General features: G+C 44.8%; 1 protein-coding gene and 1 long non-coding RNA gene across 3 annotated transcripts in view; both read left to right on the top strand.

Annotated features, from left to right (window-relative positions):
• TULP4 (TUB like protein 4) overlaps positions 1-24,126 on the top strand; it is a 236,896-nt gene that overhangs the window by 146,745 nt on the left and 66,025 nt on the right. For both annotated transcript variants that reach the window (XM_085022442.1, XM_085022441.1), the window contains 2 exons: positions 5,399-5,527; positions 13,927-14,088. Coding sequence is in view for 1 of the 2 variants with exons in the window: in XM_085022441.1 (XP_084878567.1) it covers positions 5,399-5,527; positions 13,927-14,088 (291 nt within the window). In the remaining variant the exon portion in view is untranslated. The remainder of the gene's footprint in view (positions 1-5,398; positions 5,528-13,926; positions 14,089-24,126) is intronic.
• On the top strand, positions 5,850-10,977 carry LOC146405914 (uncharacterized). Its single transcript, XR_014843992.1, has 2 exons — positions 5,850-9,250; positions 10,080-10,977. It is a non-coding gene; the product is annotated as an uncharacterized LOC146405914 (long non-coding RNA).

The raw sequence follows: 24,126 nt of genomic DNA, 5'->3' as shown, positions 1-24,126 counted from the left end.
ATCTTCTGCCCATTTTTCGATGGGGCCATTTGTTTTTCTGGTATTGAGCGGTAGGAGGTGTTTATGAAGTTTGGAGATGAATCCCTTGTCAGTCGATCCATTTGCAAAGAGTTTCTCCCATTCTGTGGGGTGTCTTTTCGTTTTGTTTAGGGTTTCCTTTGCTGTGCAGAAACTTTGAAGTTTCCTTAAGTCCCATTTGTTAATTTTTGTTTTTATTGTCATTCCTCTAAGAGGTGGATCTGAGAAGATGTTGCTGTCGTTTATGTCAGAGAGTGTTTTGGCCTATGTTTTCCTCTAAGAGTTTGATAGTGTCTGGTCTTATATCTATGTCTTTAATCCATTTCGAGTTTATTTTTGTGTATGGTGTGAGGGAATGTTCTCATTTCATTCTTTTCCATGTGGCCGTCTAGTTTTCCCAGCACCACTTATTGAACAAGCTGTCTTTTCTCCATTGTGTATTCTTGCCTCCTTTGTCATAGATCAGTTGGCTGTAGGTGCGTGGGTTGAATTCTGGGCTTTCTACCCTGTTCCCCAAATAGTCTTGATGTTCTCTAAGTTTTAGCTCACAAAGTTAGCAACGCAGAGCGCTGCCAAGTGAACGTTTGCTGTGTGCCTGGCACTCACTGTTCTAAGGTCCTTTCTCATCATACTTTTCACGACAGCTCTAGAAGGATTGCCTCTGTTATCCTTGCTGTAGGCGAGGAAAGGGGCCCACGAGCGTCGAGGGTCGGCAGGGTGTCTGAGGCCATGCAGCTGGTGAGCGGCCGGGCTGGTTCATGGTCAACTTCTTCCAGCCTCTATTTCAAGATGCTTTGGGTTCTTTGTTTAAAAATGACAAAATGGAGTTCCCATCGTGGCTCAGTGGTTAGCGAATCCAACTAGGAACCATGAGGCTGCGGGTTCGATCCCTGCCCTTGCTCAGTGGGTTAAGGATCCAGCGTTGCTGTGGCTGTGGTGCAGGCCGGTGGCTACAGCTCTGATTAGACTCCTAGCCTGGGAACCTCCATATACCTCGGGAGTGGCCCTACAAAAGGCAAAAAGACAAAAAAAAAAAAAAAAAAAAAAAAGACAAAATGTATCTAAAATGAGGTTGGCACTTTTGTTTTTCTTGTACAATTGAAGTTCTTGCTGTTTCACTTAATAAATTGCAGAAAAGGAGAACCGAGGGGTAATAGGCATTTAGAGGGTTTTCTTACCTGAGTCCTTTGTGTTTCACATTCTTTCAGATCACATTCTTTGAGGGTTGAGGGAGATGTTTCTGAACACTGGTGATCCTGGTTATTCACTGCGGCAGTTTCCTGTCTATTTCTGTAAAATAGGAATTGCACTATTTGAATAGTTCCTGCCTCAAAAGATGAATAACCTTGGGACGGATCAGCTGGCACTCCTATTGTGTTCTTCCTGAAGGTAGATCTCAGTGCAGGAGCTGCAGCGACTGAGCACAGGAAGGTACAGCCCAGACCCGCGTTCAGCAGACACGGGCTGTGATGTGCTCTATTTTTAGTGTTCGTTTCTCTACCTTTAATATTCCTCAGTGAGTGTTTATGGAAAAGAATAACTGTGAAATGATACAAGTCTTGTATTGGAGAGGGTGGCAGGCCGGCACTTGAGGGAAGAATCAGGACATATGTCAGAACTGGGCTTGGCTTCTTTTTAGTGGCAGAACACGCACGTCCACTCACGCGCTGGATGCACAGTTCTGCGCCCGCCGTGGGAGCCTCGTTCTCCTCTTTCTGAGAGGGAAGGAAAGCTGTGCCTTAGGGCGCCCGGGCAGTGGCTCAGCGCCCCGCTGCCATGCAGTCAGGGTGACGGGGGACCCAGCCAACCCGGCTGCCACCTCCTCGGCGCTCCGGTAGTTGCCCTCCCACTGCCAGGCGGACAGGAGGCCAGCTGCCCGGGCGGAGAGAAGACAGGCAGCGCCGAACCGCCGCTGAGCGAGGAAACGGGCAGACTTCGCAGGGAAGCAGCCGTGCGGGTTAACTTTGGTTTTAAACCCAGACTCACTGGGAAGGTTTCTCTCTCTCATTTAGGGGAGCGACCCACCTCCATTCGTTGATAGCGATCCTACTCGTGGCAACGAGATGTGTGAGGGGCTCAGTCCTGTGCAACGACGGAGGATGAAATCGAGTCTGTGCCCCTTGTGTTTATCCAACAACGGCGACTGTGTTGTCTTAAGACTAAGACATTTTTAACGGTGGAAATAACCTTAAAATATATTTGGCCTCTGCTCTTCCGTGTTTGTGTCGTGCTGTGACTGTGCGGGCCGCTTCCGTGAAGAGCAGTTTTGTAATTAATGAAATACGCACCCAGGCACGACAGTGAACATCGAAGCAAAAAGGCGAAAGCCTGGAGAATGTGACTGACATCCACTCTCTGAAATAAGACTCCTCGCTATCAAATACTATTTTATAAGGAAGGTCGCAGCAGATGAATGTTCACCCTGTGTAACTTAGAAGATAATTTAAAAACCGATCAGTTGTGAATGTCACATTCTTACTTGTCACACCCGGCCTCTTGTAGCTGCTCTGAAGGACACCACTTTGAGGGCTGGGCTGCCGAAGGTGTCTTTGGGGGCCCTGTGGGGTCCGCTGCTCAGGCCAGTCATCGATGGGGCTGCAAGAAGTTTCTAAAGTTGCCTTTCGTTGGCTACTTGGAAATTCTAAATTTTATGACACATTCAGTACATTTAAAGACTTTTGTTGTGTTAATTTTTGCTATTGAAAAACTAGATCAGTAGTTTAAATATAGAATTTTAAAAACTAGGCTTAAAAGGAATCTGGACTTGTGCCCGTCCCAACCCCCACCCGTGTTGAGGCCGCCGTTGTGTATGTTCACAACTCTGTGCTTAGAGAGCAGGATCTTATGCAGTTAGTGGACTGAACCCCACAGCGACAGAGACGTCTTAGCTTCTGTCCTCACTACCTGAAAGTCTGTAATGGGCAGTCAGTCTAAAAGGCCTTTGGGAGTTGAAAATCACCTACTTGAAGTGGTTTTCGGTAACCGTTCAAGGACATAACTGTGAATGAGGAGCATAGCTTAAACGCTGCTCTTTGGCGCCGTGCGTTCAGCCTTCCTGTGTGTTCAGGGGTGAGGAGCCCTTGCCCTTTCCTGGGCGGCAGGGCTCGGTGGGGAGGCGGGTGCACGGAAACCGATGGTTTCAGGGAGGTGTGAGCGCAGTGCTTGCATAGCTGTGACCAGAGTGAGGCCGGCGGTCCTGGTGGACGGGCTAAGCTGGTTGGGGCTGCCAGCACTCGGCAGTGTCCACAGCCCTGGAGCTTGCATCCCTTCGGCCTGGGGGCCATTGACTGGGTGAGATTTGACTGGTGATTGCCCGGTCTCAAAAGATTGTGGCCAGGGAGTTCCCATTGCGGCTCAGTGGTAAGGAACCCAACTAGTATTCCTGAGGAAGTGGGTTCAGTCCCTGCCCTCTCTTAGTAGCATTGCCATAAGCTGTGGTAGAGGTCTCAGACACGGCTTGGATCTGGCATTGCTGTGGCTATGGTGTAGGCCGGCAGCTGTAGCTCCCATTTGACCCCTAGCCTGGGAACTTCATATGCTGTAGGTGTGGCCCTAAAAAGCAAAGAAAAAGAAAAAAAAGAAAAAAGAAAAAAAAACAACAAAAAAATGTAGTCTTATAGCTCCTTTGATTTTTGCAGAGTTTTATAAAAGAGCTACATTATCCATACATTTTAGGTGGGCAGTGATTTCCTCTTGGACAACTTAGGGATTTTATTCTGCATCTTGCAACAAATGCTGATACCACCAGGTGTGGTGGACAAGGGCTGGGGGCCTCTCCTAGCCCTCTGGTGCCCTGGAAATACACTTAAAGCCCTGAAATCAGGTGCCCATGTCCAGCTTTGAGGCGGGATAGGGCTTCCGCAGTGGTCTGTGATTGGATACAGGTGGGTCTGAGGGGGTCTGTGCATTTTGAGGGTCCTTGACAGTCAGTCCTCGGCCTCGCTCACCCTCTGCATTTTAGAGCACAAGTGGGATTCGGAGGCAGTTTGTGCTGGTGCCGCATATTCATGAGGGTCGTTAGTTTCTTAGGCCCGAGGTCCTGGAAGAAGATGGGATTCGCTCGCAGGAGGAGCAGGCACACTTGTGCTGATGAGTAACGGGCCTGGCTTGACTGACACACCTCAGTGTGTGACTGCGTGCCCATGGGCGTCCTGGCTCCCAGCCGGACTCTGAACTTCTGGAGGACAGGCCCAGCTTCCTCCAAACTCTGCGTTGGTCACGTGGCAGCGCACAGCGTGGACCAGCAAACAGGAGCTGAGTGAGTGAATTCGTCATGGTCCCCAGCGTGACATCTGGCAACGTTCCCATAGTGAACGCAGGTGCCGGTTCTGTGCTCCTGGACCGCTTCACAGCCCTGTGTCCTTTCGGTTTTGCTGGGCTCACTGAGGGCTGCCTCTGGCCTCTCCCGACCCTGCCTACCACCTCCTCCCCGAGTCCAGATGAGGGAGTGAGCCTCGAGAAAGATGGAAGTGAGCTGTCCAGGTGCAGAGTTTTTCAAAAGTTAAAATTAAGCTCTTGTACGCATCTTTTTTTTTTTTTTGGCAGGCCGCACCTACATATGGAGGTTCCCAGGCTAGGGGTCCAATCCGAGCTACAGCTGCCGGCCTACGCCACAGCCACAGCAATGCTGGATGAGAGCCCCGTGTGCAACCTTCACCACAGCTCACGGCAACGCTGGATCCTTAACCCACTGAGTGAGGCCAGGGATCACACCTACAACCTCATGGTTCCTAGTCGGATCTGTTTCCACTGCATCACAGCGGGAACTCATACTCATCAGTTTTGAAGTTTATAATTTCCTCATATTTCCAATGTGATGAATCCTGAACAACTTAGATATTTCAACTGTTTATTTTTTTCCAAATTGGCATGTTTATATGCTGAACTGTTTGGAAATAAGGCTGTCTGGAAAAGATACATGGAATGTTACTATGGGAGAAAATGAAATGAAATAGCACCCCCCCTTCTTTATGTCCCAAGTAAATAAAACCTTAATTGAAACACACAGTCGATTTTGAGGACATTGTTTTCCCTCCACACAGGCCCAGCAGGTGAGTGGTCCTTGTGCTGCAGGAGGCGGGGCGGGTACATGTGGGCCCTGGGCCCGCTTCCCTTGGCATGGGGATGGGCCTTTTCCTGCTGGCATTCATGCTTTGCTCAGGTATCTGCTGTTTGTTCAGAAGCCATGTCACATAGGCCTGGTTCCCTGGGACACTGCCGCGTGTCCTCCCCCCACCCCCTGCCCTGATCTGCCCTTCTCCTCAGTCATCCCCTGGAGCATGCGTTCTCTGTAGCTCAGAGTCACGACAGCCTCAAGTCCTGGTCCCGCCCCGGCCCCTGGCTCCTTCCCGGGGTAAATGTCTTCTCGGTTGTCCCCTAGGTGGTGCTGGTGAGGTGGAACGAGCCCTACCAGAAGCTGGCCACGTGCGACGCGGATGGTGGGATATTCGTGTGGATCCAGTACGAAGGGCGGTGGTCCGTGGAGTTGGTCAATGACCGCGGGGCCCAGGTGAGTGGCGGAGGGCGTGGGGATGCCACCCGAACCTGCCTCTGTCCCGATCGAGTGTCTTGCTGGATCAAGAGAGGGGGACACTCCTCCTCCTCATCCCTCTGCAGCTGTTGTGAGAACTCTCCGAGTTTTAGGCTTTAATTAAATCTGTGAAATCGTTCTTACCACTCAGCATGTGACTACATGTTAAATTCGGATCCTCTGAAGTGCTTCAGGCGTGTCATTTCTTCGCTGCCAGGTGGAAGGTGTTTCCCGAGTTGTCATTGTCACTGCCCTCCCCGGGAGCACCACACAGCTCTTCTCAGGCTCCTCCCCAGGCCGAGGTTTTAACACTGGCTTTTGTCAGGTTTCAGTTAGAGTGGCCACCTGTTGTCCTCCCTTGGCCCTTCCTTTCTGGGACCAGTTTGTCTCTGCTCCAGGGACACCCTGCAGAGCTGGGCTATTTTAAAAACTGCTCATGGACTCTCGTAGCTGATGGTACAGCTCTGGCTTGCCCGCCACGCGAGCACGGCCACGTGGGTCCCCTTGTCTTCTGGTTAAGGACACGCGTCCCATCCTGAGGGTTGGCAGACCGGAGTCCTCAAGGGACCTTTACTGATGAGGCTTTCTCAGGCCGCTTGACCATCCAGGGCTGGTTTCCCTGCAGCTGCCTTGCTGTACTTTTCTAAAGAGATGAATTCTCCCCCAGTCCCCACATCTGTTGCTTAAATAAGCCTCTAGCTTGTGGATTTTGAAAGATGCAGACCCGTGAAGTGACATAAAATTGCAGGGAATGAGGCTATTATTAGCAGTTGCTGTTGGGCACAGGAACTTTGTAGGGTGTCATCACAGAAGGCAGCCCGACCTCTGGGAAAGCAGACCGTTCCTTTTTTGAGTTGGTCTCTCAGGCAGGGTAACTGTAATCATTTTGACTGACTCTGAAAAGGTCTCATCAGCTCCCTCTGTGCCTCCCCTGTGACTCTAACCAACCTTCTTGAAATAGGGCCCAGAGTGGAAATCTCTGAGACCACGAGAAGCTCATGGCATCAGTGGGAGTTCCCTTGTGGCTTGGAAGGTTAAGGATCCAGTGTTGTCACTGCCGTGGCATGGGTCGCTGCTGTGGTGTGGGTTTGATCTCTTGCCCAGGAACTCCCACATGCTGCCTGTGCCCCCCCCACCCCCCAAAAACCACAGAAAAGTAAAGTTCACAGCACCTGGAAGGTGGATGCTGTAATTTAGAGCACCACACAATTTAGGGCATCTCAGTCCCTTACCAGGAGATACTTAGCTTTTGTGTCTCAGCTCCGTCATCTGTACGTGTGGGGATTTAATGGTATCCGCCTCCAGAGATCAGGAGAAGGATTAAATAAGATTAAATATGGAAAATGCCAAGACACTGTCTGCAAGTGCTGGCTGTCACCACAGGTTGTGACGGTGCCTGCAGTACGAGGAGGTGCCAGCACCCTTAGCCCCTGATCAGGGCATACCTGCCCTTAAATCACAGCTGTAATGTCATCACCAAAGACCAGCATCAGGCCTCCAGGCAAGCAAAACTTCAGGTTCTGTGAAGTGCAGGCTTCTCTGAACTTGCCCATAAGGGTCCCTAAAGTGCTCTTCTCCCATCCACCAAAGTGGGAGCTCTTTCCCCTAGAAAGGTCCAGTGATAAGGTGGGACATGTCTTCAGACTCCAGTGGCAAGACGTCTTTTAAGTGCTGCTACTTGGAGAAAGTGAGGGGGACACTGAGTGCTGGCCGTGTCCTTGTGTGACCTCTCAGGGCAACTCTGCTGAGAAGATGCTGTTACTATCAGTTGATGGGAGAAAAAACCCAGGTCAGAGAGGTCGAATGACTCCCAGGGCAGTTAGTTCATGGGTTGTAAGACCAGAATTTGAACCCAGGTTTGAGTCCAAAACTGTGCTAGTTCCCAGACAGTAAAGGGTTTGTCTGTGAGCAGGAAGGCATGTTCTCGCAGTCATTCCGTGGCGCTCAGGCTGCATGGCCCGTAGCGAGTTGCCTGCCAGCCCCACGCCCCTCAGCCTTTCTCTGCATTGAGAGTTTGATGCAAACAAACAAAAAAGCACATTAGAAACAAGAGAGGACTTATTCGCCCCTGGAGGTGAATGAGCTTGTGTGGCCCACAGAACATTTGGAAGCACCTAGAGTCTCTCAAAAGCCTGTGCCTGCCAGGTTCAACCAAAGGGATCACCTTATCCTGTGGTGGAATTTTGCTGTTTGGAGCTCAGATTCTGCAAACCTCAGAACCCGTTGAGCAATTGTCATTACTAAACACTTGCATCTGGGGGGAGGTTTGGTTGCTTTTAATTGTCTTGGGTTGCATCTTGTCTAGGAAAAGCATCAGGCATGGGTGCGGCTGACTCACTGGTGGAGGGGCCGTGGGGCTGAGCACCTGAAGCTGTGTGTGGTAGGAGGAGGGACAGGTCTGTGCCCGGAGGAGGCGCATCCCTGAAATGTGCTCAGAGAAACAGTGCCTTTTGGATGACATAACAGGTGATCTTTGTTATGCAGCATGCCTTTCATTGTCATGACGTAATAAACATTTGACAGAAGCTGAGAAAAGCTTTACAGTCTCTTTTTCAGGAAATGATTATGAGTCCTTTATTTCAGAAATGAGCTGGGACAGCGCCCACGTTGTTTGATCATATCAGTCACCAGGGCTGGCGGTGCAGCTGCTCCTTAGCTGTGGTTACTCACGCGGAGGGTGCACCGCGCGGCGGGCAGGGGCCGGGGAGGGCTTTCTCCTTCTTTCCTTTGCAGCACTTGGGACTCAGTTCCATTGGTTTGGTTCTTCTAGTTTTGATAGATTCTTAATCACTCTATGCTGACCTAATTTAGCAAACCCAGTTGGTTCCTGTAGACATCCTGTGTTAGCATTTTTTGTGACTGTAAGATTGGAGCTATTTCAGAGGAGCCTCTTGTCACTGGCTATATGTTTTAGCCCTCTAGGAAGATGTTTTGCCTTTAGTACAAAGATGAGCTAAAGCACAGGTAAATAAGTCGTGTTGTCTCTGCAAAAGGAAAGGGCTTTCAAATTTTATTGCAGAATTAATGTACTGTGTGTAAAAAAGGTTTTTTTTGGGGGGCTCACCTTCAGCATATGGAGGTTCCCAGGCTAAGGGTCGAATCAGAGCTGCAGCTGCCAGCCTACACCACAGCAATGCCAGAACCAAGCCACCACCTACACTGCAGCTCACAGCAATGCCATATCCTTAACCTACTGAGAAGGGCCAGGGATAGAACCTGCATCCTCATGGATACTAATCGGGGTTGTTACCACTGAGCCGCAAGAGGAACTCAAAAACAATCTTTTAAGTTCTTGAGGAAAACTAGGTAATCTAATGGGTGGAAACATAGGGTCAGTGAAACCATGGCTCTGAGTTTACCTAAGCAGACACCTTTTTTCAGCAACCTCAGAGCAACTGTTGAGCTGCCTCACCTGTCTGTGCCCTCAGGTACCGAAGGTCTGAGCCACGCAGCTCACAGGCTTGACCTAATGGACATTTATAGTCTCTGAGTCCACTGATGAGAGAACATGTACTTTTCTCAGACACACCGAATGTTTACAAAAATTTATCATGTTCAAAGGATTCACAGACTTTTTCTTTGAACGGGCAGATTGTACATATTTTAGGCTTTATGGACTAGGAGTTGAAATGGAAAATACTATGTAAGTATAATAAGAAAGAAAAGAAATTTCCAGGGAGTTCCTGTCATGGCTCAGTGGTAGTGAACCCAACTAGCATCCATGAGAACTCAGGTTTGAGCCCTGGCCTCCCTCAGTGGATTGAGGACCCAGCATTGCTGTGAGCTGTGGCATAGGTTGCAGACAAGGTTCGGATCTGGCGTTGCTGTGGCTCTGGGGTAGGCTGGCAGGTGCAGCTCCTATTGTACCCCTAGCCTGGGAACTTCTGTATGCCATGGGTGCAGCCCTAGAAAAAAAAGGGAAAAAAAAGAAAGAAATGTCCTGAAAACTTTTTATTGATAAAATTAAAAACTTTATGGACACTAAAATTTTAGTTTTATATAATTTTGTATATAAAAATATTATTCTTTTTTTTCCTAATCACTTACTAAACCATTCTTAGTTTGTAGACTAACCATTTAAAACCATGTATAGTTTGTGGACTCTACAAAAAAAGGTAGCAGGACAGAGTTGGCCCGCCAGCCATGGTCTGCTGATTTGTGTTTTAGGGCACTAATAAAACTTTAAACAAATTTCCATTGGTAGGTGTCATGATTACAGTCCAGGGTTACTGAATGGGTTAGAGGTGAATAACGAAAAGATAAATTTAAGAAATTTCCACATATTTGGTCATTTTTCAGTGCCTTTTTTTTTTTTTTTTTTTTTTTTGGTCTTTTTAGGGCCACATCCATGGCATATGGAGGTTCCCTGGCTAGAGGTCGAATCAGAGCTGTAGCCACTGGCCTATACCACAGCCACAGCAATGCCAGATCTGAGCTCCATCTGCGACCTAGAGCACATCTCATGGCAATGCCGGATCCTTAACCCACTGAGAGAGGCCAGAGATCGAACCTGCGTCCTCATGGATGCTAGTCAGATTCGTTTCCACTGAGCCATGAAGGGAACTCCCATTTTTCAGTGCACTGTTAAATAGTTCATGAATTAAATAGCTTTAATGGACATTTATAAAATCTTAGCTCTTAAAGGTAATGAAATCATTGCACATCAAAATGTGTGAGATATGATTAAAGTAGTATAGGAGAGAAATACGTATCCTTAATTATGTATATTAAAAAGGAACAAAACTATGATCAAATGAATAACAGAGTAAATCCAATAAAAGGTGAAAGAAACAAAATAAAAGTGGAAATAAATGCAATAGAAAAAAATGTTATAATAGAGGAGGTCAGCAAATTCAAAAGTGTGTTCTTTGGAAGCCCATTAGCAAAATGGACAAACTGCTGGCAAGACGGATTAAGGGAAGAGAGATGAAACCTAAAATCATAGTATGAGCATAACTATAGATAAGGTAGAGATTGCAAGGTAATCAAAGGTAAGTACAAGGTATCTTGGTGATTCAAGGAGGGGAACAATTATCTTTTTTAAACATTGAGATATAATTGACGTGTAACATATACTGGTTTCGGGTGTAGAGCGTGACGATTCAGTATTTGCATCTCTTGGGAAATGATCACCACAATAAGTCTAGTTAACATCCAGTGACAGTCTTTTTGACCAATGGTACAGAATCAACTGAATATCTGTATTTAAAATTTTTAAATTAGAATTAGAACCTTGATTGTTACTTCACCTTGTACAAAAATTAACTCTAAATGAACTGTAGACATAAATGTAAAAGCTATAAACTTCTGGAAACCTGCAACTTTGGGTTAAGTAAAGATTTCTTGGATTGGTTGCAAGAAACATGAAGCATAACAGAAAAAGCTTGATATTGGACCTCATCAAAATTTAAAACCTTTACTTTTCGAAAGATATAATTAAGAAAATGGAAAGGGGAGTTCCCGATGTGGCACAACATGACTGGTGGCATTTCTGCAGCGTCATGACACAGGTTCAATCCCTAGCCCAGCACAGTGGGTTAAGGATCTGGCATGGCCATAGCTGCAGTGTAGGTTACATTTGTGGCATGGATGAGATACCTGGCTCGGGAGCTCCTATGCCATGGGGTGGCCAAAAAAGGAAAAGAAAGAAAGAAAGAAAAAAGGAAAAAGAAAATAAGAAAATGAAAAGGCAAGCCATAGAGTGGGAGAAGTTATTTACAGCACATATTCTTTTTTTTTTTTTTTTTTTTTTTTTTAATGGCCACACACATGGCGTAACGAAAGTTCCTGAGCCAGGGATTGAATCTGAGCCACAGTTGCAACCTGTTAGCAGCAAGAATGCCGGATCCTTTAATCCATTGCACTGGACTGGGGATCACGCCAGTTTCACCTCCACAGAAACCTGAGTTGCTATAGTAGGATTCTTTTTTTCTTCTTTTTTGGCTACACCATGGCATATGGAGTTTCTAGGACAGAGATCAGATCTTAGCCATAGTTGCCACTGATGCCGCAGCTGCAGCAACACTGGATCCTTTAACCCACTGTGCCAGGCTGGGGACTGAACCTGTGTCCTGGCGCTGCAGGGATGCTGCCCACCTGTCCCACCACAGCGGAAACTCCCACAGTTGGATTCCTAACCCACTGCACACTATTGAAACTCCTGCAGTACATATTTTGATAAAGGATTCAGTCTGGAATTTTTACAACACAGCAAGAAGATCAAAAACTCATATATATGTGTGTATATTTATGTGTATGTATGTGTGTATTTACATATATATGTATGTATATAATGAATAGGTGAACATGAATGCATACACAAATAGAAATATATGACAAGGAATGTGAACAGACATGTCCAAAAAGATGACATGTACATGACTGACAAGCATGTGAAGCGAGGCTCAGCTTATTAGCTGTAGGGGAAATGAAAATTAAAAGCACAGTGTCCTGCCACTGCACACCTACTAGAGTAGCTGAAATAAAAAGATCTGACCACACCAGATGTGGGTGAGCTGTGGCCCACTTGCATGCACTGCTGGTGGCTGTGCAGGATGCCTTAGCTGCTTTGGAAACGTCTGCTAGTTTCTCACTGCATATAAACATACACTTACCATATGACCCAGCAATTAATTCCAACTCTAGGTGTTTACTCAAAAAAATAAAAAAGGAAACCATGTGTCCACAAAGAGTCTTGCCCATGAATATTCGTAGCAGTTTTGTCATAACCAAATACTAGAAACAACCCAAATGCCCAGCAATTTGGGTGGATGAATAAATTGTGGTACACTTAGGCAATGGAATATTACTCATCTGTAAAAAGGAATGAACTACTGATGCATACTAGAATTCAGAATACTCTCAAAATCATTATACTGAGTAAAACAGCCATAAACAAAAGTGAACATACTTCATGGTTCTTTTCATGAGAAATTCTAGAATAAGCAACTAGTGGCAGAAATTAGATCACTCTTGCCTTGGACCAAGGGTAAGGGTAGGGTACTGATTGCCAAGGGGAACTTTATTTTATTGTATGAAAATTACAGCTCAATGAAGTTAATTTTTAAAAAGATAAATACTATCGATAACTACATGCTAACAATTTTGAAAACTTACACGAATTGGACAAATTTCTAAAAAAAAATAATTTTAAAAGAACTGACTCAAGATGAAATAAAGAGCTTGAAAGCTTGACTAGTACTAAAATTATTAAGTACATTGAAACAATGGTTAAAAAAATATACAAGAGTGCAGAGCTGGATAGTTTTACAGGCATGCTCCACTAAACTTGCAGGCAACAGGTCAGCACAGTGTGTGCAAATTCCTCCTAGCAGTGGGAGAAAAGGGTCTACTCTCCAGCTCATTCTGAGCAGTCAGCATAACCATGGTAGATCCAAACAAAGGCGTTATACAAAAAGGAGATCATAAATTTGTTTCACTTGTGAATACAGATGTAGAAATTCTAAATGCATAAGCAGATCAACCTCAATTGTGTGTTTTAAGGACAGTACCTACAAGTTGGGCTTCTTTTAGGTATGCAAGGATGGTATGAAACGGGCAAATCCATGGAAGTAATGTGCTGCAATAATAGGTGAAGAGAGAAAAAACATGTGGTCATTTAAATAAATACAGTAAATGCATTTGATAAAACTCAGCATTCAAGTAATGTTTTCCAGTTAGGTTGTTTTCATTTTGATTGCAGGATATTGTTAGCAAGACTGAGAAAGGTATATAATCGGAAACTGAGAGCTTTATAGTTTTTATAAGTGACCAGGAGACGCTGACGGAGAATCTGTTCCTCTAAGAGGGAAGCCATAGAGCAGTGTCTAAAAGCAAGGATGCTGGAGCCACACAACCCTGGATCATTCTTGGCTCTGCCACTCACCAGCTCTGTGAAACTCTGCCAGCCCTCTGCGGGCAGTTTTATTGTGGGCTTAATGAATGAACTTGTGTGAAGCCCTTAGCACCGCACTGGCATATGCTTTTCAAATAATATCTTTTATAATTGTTAAAACACATACAACAATATATGCATAGTATGTTGTTCCCTTTAAGGCTATCTTTTTAAAAAAAGTTTTATTGAAGTACGGTTGATTGACAATGTCGTGATCATTTCTGCTGTACAACAAAGTGATGCAGCTATACTTGGACACACACCCATTCTCTTTCCGATTCTTTTCCCACAGAGATGATCACAGAACATAGGGTAGAGTTCTCTGTGCTGTACAGCAGGTCCCTAATGGCCAGTCATTCTGTATGTCTTTAAGGCCGTCATGACCTTAGCCGAAGGCTAAGGTTAAGAACTACGTCTAGTCTTTGATAAAGGTGCTTTCCCTTTCAGATTACAAATTGACTGCTTTTGTCTGTGTGTCCCAAAGGTGAGTGACTTCACGTGGAGCCACGATGGGACTCAAGCACTTATTTCCTATCGAGATGGGTTTGTCCTGGTTGGTTCTGTCAGTGGACAAAGACACTGGTCATCTGAGATCAACTTGGAAAGTCAGATCACGTGTGGCATATGGACTCCTGATGACCAACAGGTAAAGCCTCTTGAACGTGATGTGTAATGTCACAATTGTGAGCTAAGGGGAAAAGCATTAAGTTCTAAGCATGGGGAAGAGGTTCTTAAAGAGTCGCAGAGAGAACACAGAACAGGTCCTGGTAGAAGGGAACACAAAACGCTTAAGTGCAGCATAGACTGGAAAATAACATTCCCTTCAATATGGTGAACACTGAGTTAACAATTTAATTATAGAAAGTTTTCATACAAATTTACTTTTAAATCTACCTAAATAGCCATTCATAAATGCATAATGGACATAAATTATTCACAGAAGGTGTTCAGCTAGTCCATAATCATGATGGCAAAGTATGTATTGTCAGGAAAAAAATGCAGAATAGCACAGTGAGGATATATTTTCAATTAAAAAATAAAGTGGTACAGATAACTTTACTGATCATCCGTAAGAGTTTAATCAGGTAAGTATCCTCATTCATTGCTGGTAATATGTAGTAGATCTTTGGGAAAGCAAAGATTTAATATGATTTGTAAGCAAATCTTAAAAGTTATAATCTGCTTTGACTTGGTAATATGCTTTAGGAATTTATCTAAAACAAAATGGGAAAAAAATAAAAGTTGTGGTTATTAAAGCATTATTTATGATAGTAAAAATTTGGTAACAGCCCTCGAGTATAAAAATAGAAGACTGATTAAATAAACTGTGATATAACCACTTAAACGATCGTGTAGTGGTAGTTCAGCAGACTGGAGATTGGGGTACAGAGACAATGCAGTAATCTGGACGAGCTCTTACGCTATATTATAAAAAATTAGGATATGAAATTATGTGTGTGGTGTGATGACCGCATCATAAAACAACCAAAAGAAACTGCCCACATAGTAAAAAGAACTGGCAGGAAATTAATCAAAGAGTCACAAATAGGTGATTACTTTATGGTGATGAGTCTCCGAGTCATTTTTGAAACCTAATTTCAAATTTTTCTTTAATGTCCCTGTTTTACGTTCATGATGAAATAACTTGTAATAACCTAATAAAATTATATTGATAATTCACATTTTAATATAAGGGTTGACTAGCAAAACCTCTGTAAATATAAAACTTGTGTTTTCCAAGTACGGCAGAATCCATAAAATGCTGAAATATTTCATACCTAAGATTTCAGTTTAATTTCGGTAAAATCAAGCAATGTAATATGAAACCATAACTTCTTTTTCTGAACCTTTCTTTTTTTCTTTCTTGGCCATGTCTGAGGCATGTGGAAGTTCCCAGGCCAGGGATCAAACATGTTCCACAGCAGTAACCAAGCCACGGCACTGACAACTCTGGATCCCCAACTGCTGGGCCACAAGGGAGCGCTTCTTTTTTTTCTTTTTTTAATGAATTGCTTTCCTCTAGCCACTATATATGTCATGTTTCCTTTTTTTTTTATTTTTTTTATTTCAATGTAGAAATGGTCAATAATTTTTCCTCTTTCTTCTCAAAATTAGTATTAGGAGAATTATAGACAAACAGGCGTTCTTCATAAAAAGAAAAAATAAATAAATAAACTATCTTGGGAGTTCCCATTCTGGCTCACCAGGTTAAGAACCCAACATTGTGTCCATGAGGATTCGGGTTCGATCCCTGGCCTCACTCAGTGGGTTAAGGATCCTGGGTTGCCACGAGCTACAGCTGGGATCTGGTGTTGCTGTGGCTGTGGTGGAGGCTGGCAGCTGTAATTCCAATTGGACCCCTAGCCTGGGAACTTCTGTGTGCCACGGGTATGGCCCTGAAAAGAAAAAAAAATTTACAAAGTGGTAGTCTCAACTTTGAGTTTTCTCCTGCACCCTCCCCTGAAGACACCCACTCACACAGTAGCATGTGTTTGTTTCTATGCGAAGCATTTGGGTTTATTTATTTATTTATTTATTTGGTCTTTTTAGGGCCGCACTTGCTGCATATGGAGGTTCCCAGGCCAGGGGTCCAATCAGAGCTACAGCTGTTGGCCTACGCCACAGCCACAGCCACAGCAACATGAGATCCGCGCCGTGTCTGTGACCTACACCACAGCTCATGGCAATGCCGGCTCCTTAAGCCACTGAGGGATCGAACCTGCAACCTCCTAGTCGGATTAGTTTCCGCTGCGCCACGACGGGAACCCCTGGATTTATTTATTACAACATTTTGTTTTTGTAAGATTTCACTGCCCCCATAGTCTGCTCAGAGATGCGTGCTGCAGCCCATCATGTGACCTGCAGGCACTTCACTTCTCTCTGTTTCGGTTTCCGCCTCTGTGACGTGGGGTGTGAATGATTTCCTGCCTAATTCCCAGAGCTTTTGTGATGATCAGATGAGGGAGCAGGTGTAAAAGCACTTAAGAAGATGTCAGTGCAAGTCTCGACTTCACATTCTTCTCTCACCTAGAGTGATGGGACCCTGAGGCTTATGTCACAATCCCCCCATGAGCTGTGCCGGCCAGTGTCCCCAACCTGCTAGGGACACAGTCATTGAGATGCGGCGCCTGCCTTTGAGGGCCGGGCCCACAAGCATCCTGGGCTGCGTCAGGCACGGTTGCCAAGGTAGCAGGCGGCCTGGTGTCCTGGGCGTGCAGAGTGGAGGCAGGCTGCAGCTTCGAAGCCAGGAGGCTTTTGGACTTCCTGGTTCCCTAGGCCCATCGGCAGGACCTGAGAGCAGCTTTTCAGGAGCCCAGGCTCCTAGCCGCATCTGTCTGGATGACTTGTTTTCACTGGTTCTGTGGGGGACAGAACGAGTTGGGGGTTCATCCGAGGGAAAGTGCTCTGTTGCCTTGAAGAACAGGCTACAGACCTTGGAGGAATTTAATGCAGAAGTGACGTGCGGGACACTCTGTGGGTCATGTTTGCACTGAGACGTGGAAAACAGCATTCCTTTCTCCATCTCTGTCGGTCTTTCCTATCTCTTGCTTGGTGTGAAAGCGATTCATGAAAAACGAGTGTGAAGCCTGTGGAATGTGCGGAGTGCAGTGCCCTGAGCTCTTAGGCTGGGACTTCTTCCGCTGTGGACGGCAGGAAGCTGGCTGCCTCTCTTCTCAGCTCCCAGAGAACCTCCTGCCCTGGACGTAGAGTGAGACGGCCCCGGGATGGACGCCTGCGCGCATCCTGAGACAGTTCTCACTCTAATGGGCGTTTAGGCTGTTCTCTGTCACTGTTTTTTTAAAGAGTTGTGAGCAGTACTATTTTACAAGCAGCATGTGTGAAATCTGGCTATTTTCCTGTTCGTTGCATACATTCTCAGATGGTGATTTGTACACTGTGTGGGTTCATAGACTACTTTGACTATAGAGAGAAATTGGGGACACTTCCCCTGGGAAAATGTGTACCTGTGCACACATGGTGACAGATCATTTTGCATAGAATTTTGGGAGCTCGTAGGAGTCCATCTGTCATTTCTCCCTTTTCAAATCCTGATCTGTAGTTTTGGGTGACATTTGGGGTGATCCTCCCCAACGTCCTGTTACCCAGATATCCAAACATTACAGAACAGGTGAAAGAACATCTCCTCCTTCGTTTTGGCAGCTGACAGTCTGTCATTACGCACGCTCCCCATTTCTCCACCCCTTCCTCCTACACTCACACACACACACTTTTTTTTTTTTTTTTTTTTTTTGCTATTTTAGGGTCGCACCCCGGCATATGGAGGCTCCCAGGCTAGGGGTGGAGCTGTAGCTGCCGGCCTGCACCCCAGCCCCAGCCTCTGTATTTCCTACTGGTCTGAATTAGAATTGGCGTAAATAGCTTGGGCAGCAGTACTTCAGGGGTGACACTGTCGTCTTCACACCAAACCACATGAACCACAGGTGTGTGGTGTCACATGTTCCTACTGTGACAGTTGCTGAATTCGGTGGAACCTCTGTACAAATAGTTATTTTTCACAGTGTGTTCTTAATTTCATCTACACGTACAGCTGCTGCTTTCAAGGGACGTTTCATTCCGGGCTGGGATTCATCTTCCATTAAATTGCAGGAAAGGAATGTGACCCACCTGGAGCTGACGTAGCGGGGAGGACCCTGCCTTAGTCCGCTTGGGCTGCCCAAATGGGATTCCACAGCCTGGGGCTTAACAACGGGCATTTCTCTCTCACTGGGCTGGAAGTTTAAGGTCCGGTGTGGGCAGGTTTGGTTTTTCCCATGGCCTCTCTCCTTGGTTGCGTGTCCTCACAGGCCCTTTTCTCTGCGCTGTCCCCCTGGGGCCTCCTCCTCTTCTAAGGACACCAGTCCTTGGGGATTAGGGCTCTGCTCTTGTGACCTCATGTAACCTTAGTTACCTCTTCACAAGCCTTGTTTCCAGTTAGCAGTCACCATACAGGTGAGGCTTCAGCATGAATTTGGAGGAGGGGGAAGGACTTAAACATGCAATTCATGACAGACTCAGAGAGTCGGCTGGAGACTAGGAAACTTTGAGAAGAGACAACATGAACTCTGCTTGATCAATTGGGGGTATACTTGTAAATATGATGGTGTTTGTAGGGCTTGGGAGAAAAACCAAGTGATGTAAATAACAAATGTAGAAATAAATGAAGATACTGACTGGCCAAAAGTATTTGCAGGTCTAGGTTGATGGGGGGGGAGGGGTGCAGCAGTCGAAGCTTTTGTGATTACTGGGAAGTGCCCAGCATCGTAGCATCATGGGTGTGTAGGAAGAGAATGCTTCGTGCCCTCAGTATGTTCTGGGGATCTGGACGGTCGCTGTCTTTTTGGACGTGAGCATGACAGCCATCCATCCAGCATGCTTGGGGTCTTAGCTGAATATCGGTTCCCTCTCAGAGCCTTTCAGCCTGACAAGATTTCCATTAAGAAAGATAGAGGTGCTGGCGTGTGGTCCAGTGTGTGTGTAGGAATGAGCACGGCTCTCCTACACACACACAGGAAGACAGCAGCTGGTGGGTCTGTGTCCACGAGGGCAGGACGTAAAAGCCTCAAACGTCCATCTGAGGAATTTAGGTTAAATAAAGAACAGTGTTAAGACAGGATTATGATGACGGAATAGAAGGACTGGAGCTCAACTTCTCTCCTAAAAACAACGAAATTCACAACTAAAGACTGAGCACCCTTCACCAAAATGGACCGGAAACCTTAAAAAAGATACCCTACTCCAGAAGAAAAAGAGGAGGACACATCAAGAGGTAGGAGGGGCCATTTCGCGATATAAACAACCCCATACCTCCTGGGTGGGAAGCTCCACAGACTGGAATCTAACTGGTTCACAGAGATTCACCTACAGGAGTGAGAGTTCTGAGCCACACATCAAACTCTTACTGTGGGGATCTGGCATAGGGAGAAAGAGCCCCGGAGCATCTGTCATGGAAGGCCAGTGGGGCTTGTGCGCAAGAGCTCTACTGGACTGGAGGAAACGGAGACCCCATTCTTAAAAGGCGCACACAGACTTTCACGTGCACTGAGTCCCAGGGCAAAGCAAAAGTCTCCAAGGGAATCTGGGTCAAACCTGACCGCAGTTCTTAGAGGACATCCTGGGAAAACGGGTGAACATGGCTTGTTGTGAGGGAAGGACATTGAAAGCAAAGCTCTCGGGAATATTCAGCAGCCGTGCCTTTCTCTGGAGGTGGCTATTTTGGGAAAATCTGGCCCCACCTGTCAGCCAGCCTCTGAGAAGCCCCAGGGCAAACAACAACCCAGGTGGGATCACAGCCCCACCCCTCAGTAAACAGGCTACCTAAAGACCCCTCAGGCACACAGCTGCCTCTAATCCCATCCAGAGACTACGCCCCACCCACCAGAGGGGTTAGAATCGGCTCCTCCCACCAGGGGGCAGGCATCAGCCCCTCCCATCAGGAAGCCTACACCAAGCCCCCATACTGACTTTTAGCCATGGGGGGCAGACATCAGAAGTAAGAGTGGCTACAACTCTATTATCTGTAAGAAGGTCACCACACCAAAAACCTATAAAAATGAAAAGACAGAGAACTATAACTCAGATAAGGGAGAAAGAAAAAACCCCAGAAAAACAGCTAAGCCATGAGGAGATTCTCAGCCTCCAGGAAAAAGATTTTAGACTGTTGATGCTGAAAAAGATACAAGACATTGGAAATAAACTGGAGGCAAAGATGGATAACTTACAGGAAACACTGACCAAAGAGATACAAGATATAAAACTTAAACAAGAAGAGATGCAAAATACAATAACTGAAATAAAAAATTCACTATAAGCAGCTAACAGCAGAATACAGGAGGCAGAAGAACGAATAAACGAGGTGGAGGACAGATTAGTGGAAATTACAGATGCAGAACAGAAGAGAGAAAAAAGATTGAAAACAAATGAAGAGAGTCTCAGAGAACTCTGGGACAATGTTAAACGCACCAACATCCGTATTATAGGGGTGCCAGAAGGAGAAGAGAGAGAGAAGGAGACAGAAAAAATATTCCAAGAGATAATAGCTGAAAACTTCCCTAACATGGGGAAGGAATCACTCACTCAAATCCAGGAAGCACAACGAGTACCATACAAAATAAACCCCAGGAGGAACACGCCAAGACACATACTAATCAAGCTGACCAAAATTAAAGACAAAGAGAAAATCTTGAAAGCAGCTAGGGAAAAGAAAGAAATAACGTACAAGGGAACCCCGATAAGGCTATCGGCAGATTTTTCAGCAGAAACTCTGCAGTCCAGAAGGGAGTGGCATGATATACTTAACGTGATGAAAGGAAAAAACCTCCAACCAAGATTACTCTACCCAGCAAGGCTCTTGTTCAGATTTGAAGGAGAAATCAAAACCTTCATAGATAAGCAAAAGCTGAGAGAATTCAGCAACACTAAACCAGCCTTACAACAAATACTAAAGGAATTTCTATAGGCAAAAAAGAACAAGAGAAGAAGGAAAGGAAAAAGAGCAGCAAAAACAAATCCAAAGTAATTAATAAAATGGCAATAAGAACATACATATCAATAATTACCTTAAATGTGAATGGACTAAATGCCCCAGCCAAAAGACATAGATTGGCTGAATGGATACAAAAACAAGACCCATATATATGCTGTCTTCAAGAGACCCACTTCACTTCTAGGGACACATACAAATTGAAAGTGAGAGGATGGAAGAAAATATTTCATGCAAACAGGGATCAAAAGAAAGCTGGAGTAGTAATACTGATATCAGACAAAATAGACTTTAAAATGAAGAATATTTTCAGGGACAAAGAGGGACATTACATAATGATCAAAGGATCAATCCAAGAAGATGTTATAACAATTTTAAATATCTACGCACCCAACACAGGTTCACCACAATATATAAGGCAACTGCTAACAACCTCAAAAGGAGAAATCGAAAATAACACAATCATAGTGGGGGACATTAACACCCCACTTACAGCAATGGACAGATCAACCAGACAGAAAATCAATAAGGAAACACAGGCCCTGAATGAAGCATTAAACCAATGGACTTAATAGATATTTATACGACATTCCATCCAAAAGCAACAGAATACACATTCTTCTCAAGTGCACATGGAACATTCTCTAAGATTGACCATATCCTGGGCTACAAATCCAACCTCAGTAACTTTAAGAAAATTGAAATCATATCAAGCATCTTTTCCGACCACAATGCTATACGACTGGAAATCAACAACAAAAAAACTGCAGAAAACACAAACACGTGGAGACTCAACAACTTGCTACTAAACAACCAATGGATCACTGAAGAAATCAAAGAGGAAATTAAAAAATACCTAGCAGCAAATGACAACGAAGATACGACACTCCAAAACCTATGGGATACAGCAAAAGCCGTTCTAAGAGGACAGTTTATAGCAATACAAGCCCACCTCAGGAAACAAGAAAAAGCCCAAATAAACAAGCTAACTTTACATCTAAAGCCGCTTGAGAGAGAAGAACAGACAAGACCTAAAGTTAGCAGAAGGAAAGAAATCATAAAGGTCAGAGCAGAAATCAATGAAACAGAAACAAAGAAAACCATAGAAAAGATCAATGAAACGAAAAGCTGGTTCTTTGAAAAGATCAACAAAATTGATAAACCCCTAGCCAGACTTATCAAGCAAAAAAGAGAGAGGACTCTAATCAGTAAAATTAGAGATGAAAAAGGAGACGTAACAACGGACACCACAGAAACACAAAGGATCCTGAGAGACTACTATATGCAACTATCTGCCAATAAAATGGAAAACCTAGAAGAAATGGACAAATTCTTAGAAAAGTACAATCTTCCAAGACTAAACCAAGATGAAATAGAAAAGACGAATGGACCCATCACAAGAACTGAAATTGAAACTGTGATTAAAAAACTTCCAACAAACAAAAGTCCAGGACCAGATGGCTTCACAGGCGAATTCTATCAAACATTTAGAGAAGCGCCAACACCTCTCCTTCTGAAACTATTGCAAAAAATGGCAGAGGAAGGGATACTCCCAAACTCATTCTATGAGGCCACCGTCACCCTGGCACCAAAACCAGACAAAGACTCCACACAAAAAGGAAACTACAGGCCAATATCACTGATGAACATCGATGCAAAAATCCTCAACAGAATACTAGCAAACCGCATCCAACAATACAGTGAAAGGATTGGGCATCATCATCAAGTGGGATTTATCCCAGGGATGCAAGGGTTCTTCAATATCCGCAAATCCATCAGTGTGATACACCACATTAACAAACCGAAGAATAAGAACCATATGATCCTCTCAGCAGATGCGGAAAAAGCCTTTGACAAAATCCAACACCCATTTCTGATAAAAACCCTTCAGAAAGTGGGCATAACGGGAACCTACCTCAACATGATAAAGGCCATATATGACAAACCCACAGCGAACATCATTCTCAATGGTGAAAAGCTGAAAGAATTCCCGCTGAGATCAGGACCAAGACAAGGATGTCCGCTCTCGCCACTACTCTTCAATATAGTTCTGGAAGTCCTAGCCACAGCAATCAGAGACATAAAAGAAATAAAAGGAATCCAAATTGGAAAGGAAGAAGTAAAACTATCGCTATTTGCAGATGACACGATACCACACCTAGAGAATCCTAAAGACTCTACCAGAAAACTGTTAGAGCTTATCCACGAATTTGGCAAAGTTGCAGGATACAAAATCAATACACAGAAATCGATAGCGTCTCTATAGACGAACAATGAAAAAGCAGAAAAGGAAATTAGGGAAGCAATCCCGTTTACCATCACATCCAAAAGAATAAAATACCTAGGAGTGCACCTACCTAAAGAAACAAAAGACCTGTACTCTGAAAACTACAAGCCACTGATGGAAGAAATCAAAGATGACACAAATAGATGGAAAGATATACCACGCTCGTGGATTGGAAGAGTTAAATATTATCAAAATGACTAAACTACCCAAGGCAATCTACAGATTCAACGCAATCCCTATCAAATTACCAAGGACATTTTTCACAGAACTTGAACAAAATATCTTAAAGTTTGTTTGGAAGTACAAAAGACCCAGAATAGCCAAAGACATCCTGAAAAAGAAAAATGGAGCTGGAGGAATCAGGCCCCTGGACTTCAGACCATGCTACGAAGCAACAGTCGTCAAAACTGCATGGTACTGGCACAAAGACAGACATATAGATCAGTGGAACAGGATAGAAAGCCCAGAATTAAACCCATGCACCTACAGCCAACTGATCTATGACAAAGGAAGCAAGACTATTCAATGGAGAAAGGATAGCGTGTTCAATAAGTGGTGCTGGGAACACTGGACAGCCACATGGCAAAGAATGAAATGAGAACCCTCCCTCACACCATACACAAAAATAAACTCGAAATGGATTAAAGACCTAGATATAAGACCAGACACTATCAAACTCCTAGAGGAAAACATAGGCCAAATACTCTCTGACATAAACGACAGCAACATCTTCTCAGATCCACCTATCAGAGTATTGACAGTAAAAAGAAAAATAAACAAATGGGACCTACTCAAACTTCAGAGTTTCTGCCCAGCAAAGGTAACCCTAAACAACACAAAAAGACAACCCACAGAATGGGAGAAACTCTTTGCAAGTGAATCCATCGACTGACAAGGGATTCATCTCCAAACTTTAT

Source organism: Sus scrofa, chromosome 1 (assembly GCF_054392235.1).
Source record: "Sus scrofa isolate SSC_HxYL_T2T_F1_AM1 chromosome 1, Sscrofa_HxYL_maternal_Yorkshire_Landrace_v2.0, whole genome shotgun sequence".
Taxonomy (NCBI): domain Eukaryota; kingdom Metazoa; phylum Chordata; class Mammalia; order Artiodactyla; family Suidae; genus Sus; species Sus scrofa.
Note: the sequence above shows the minus strand (reverse complement) of the source record. Positions and strands in the feature narration are given on the sequence as shown.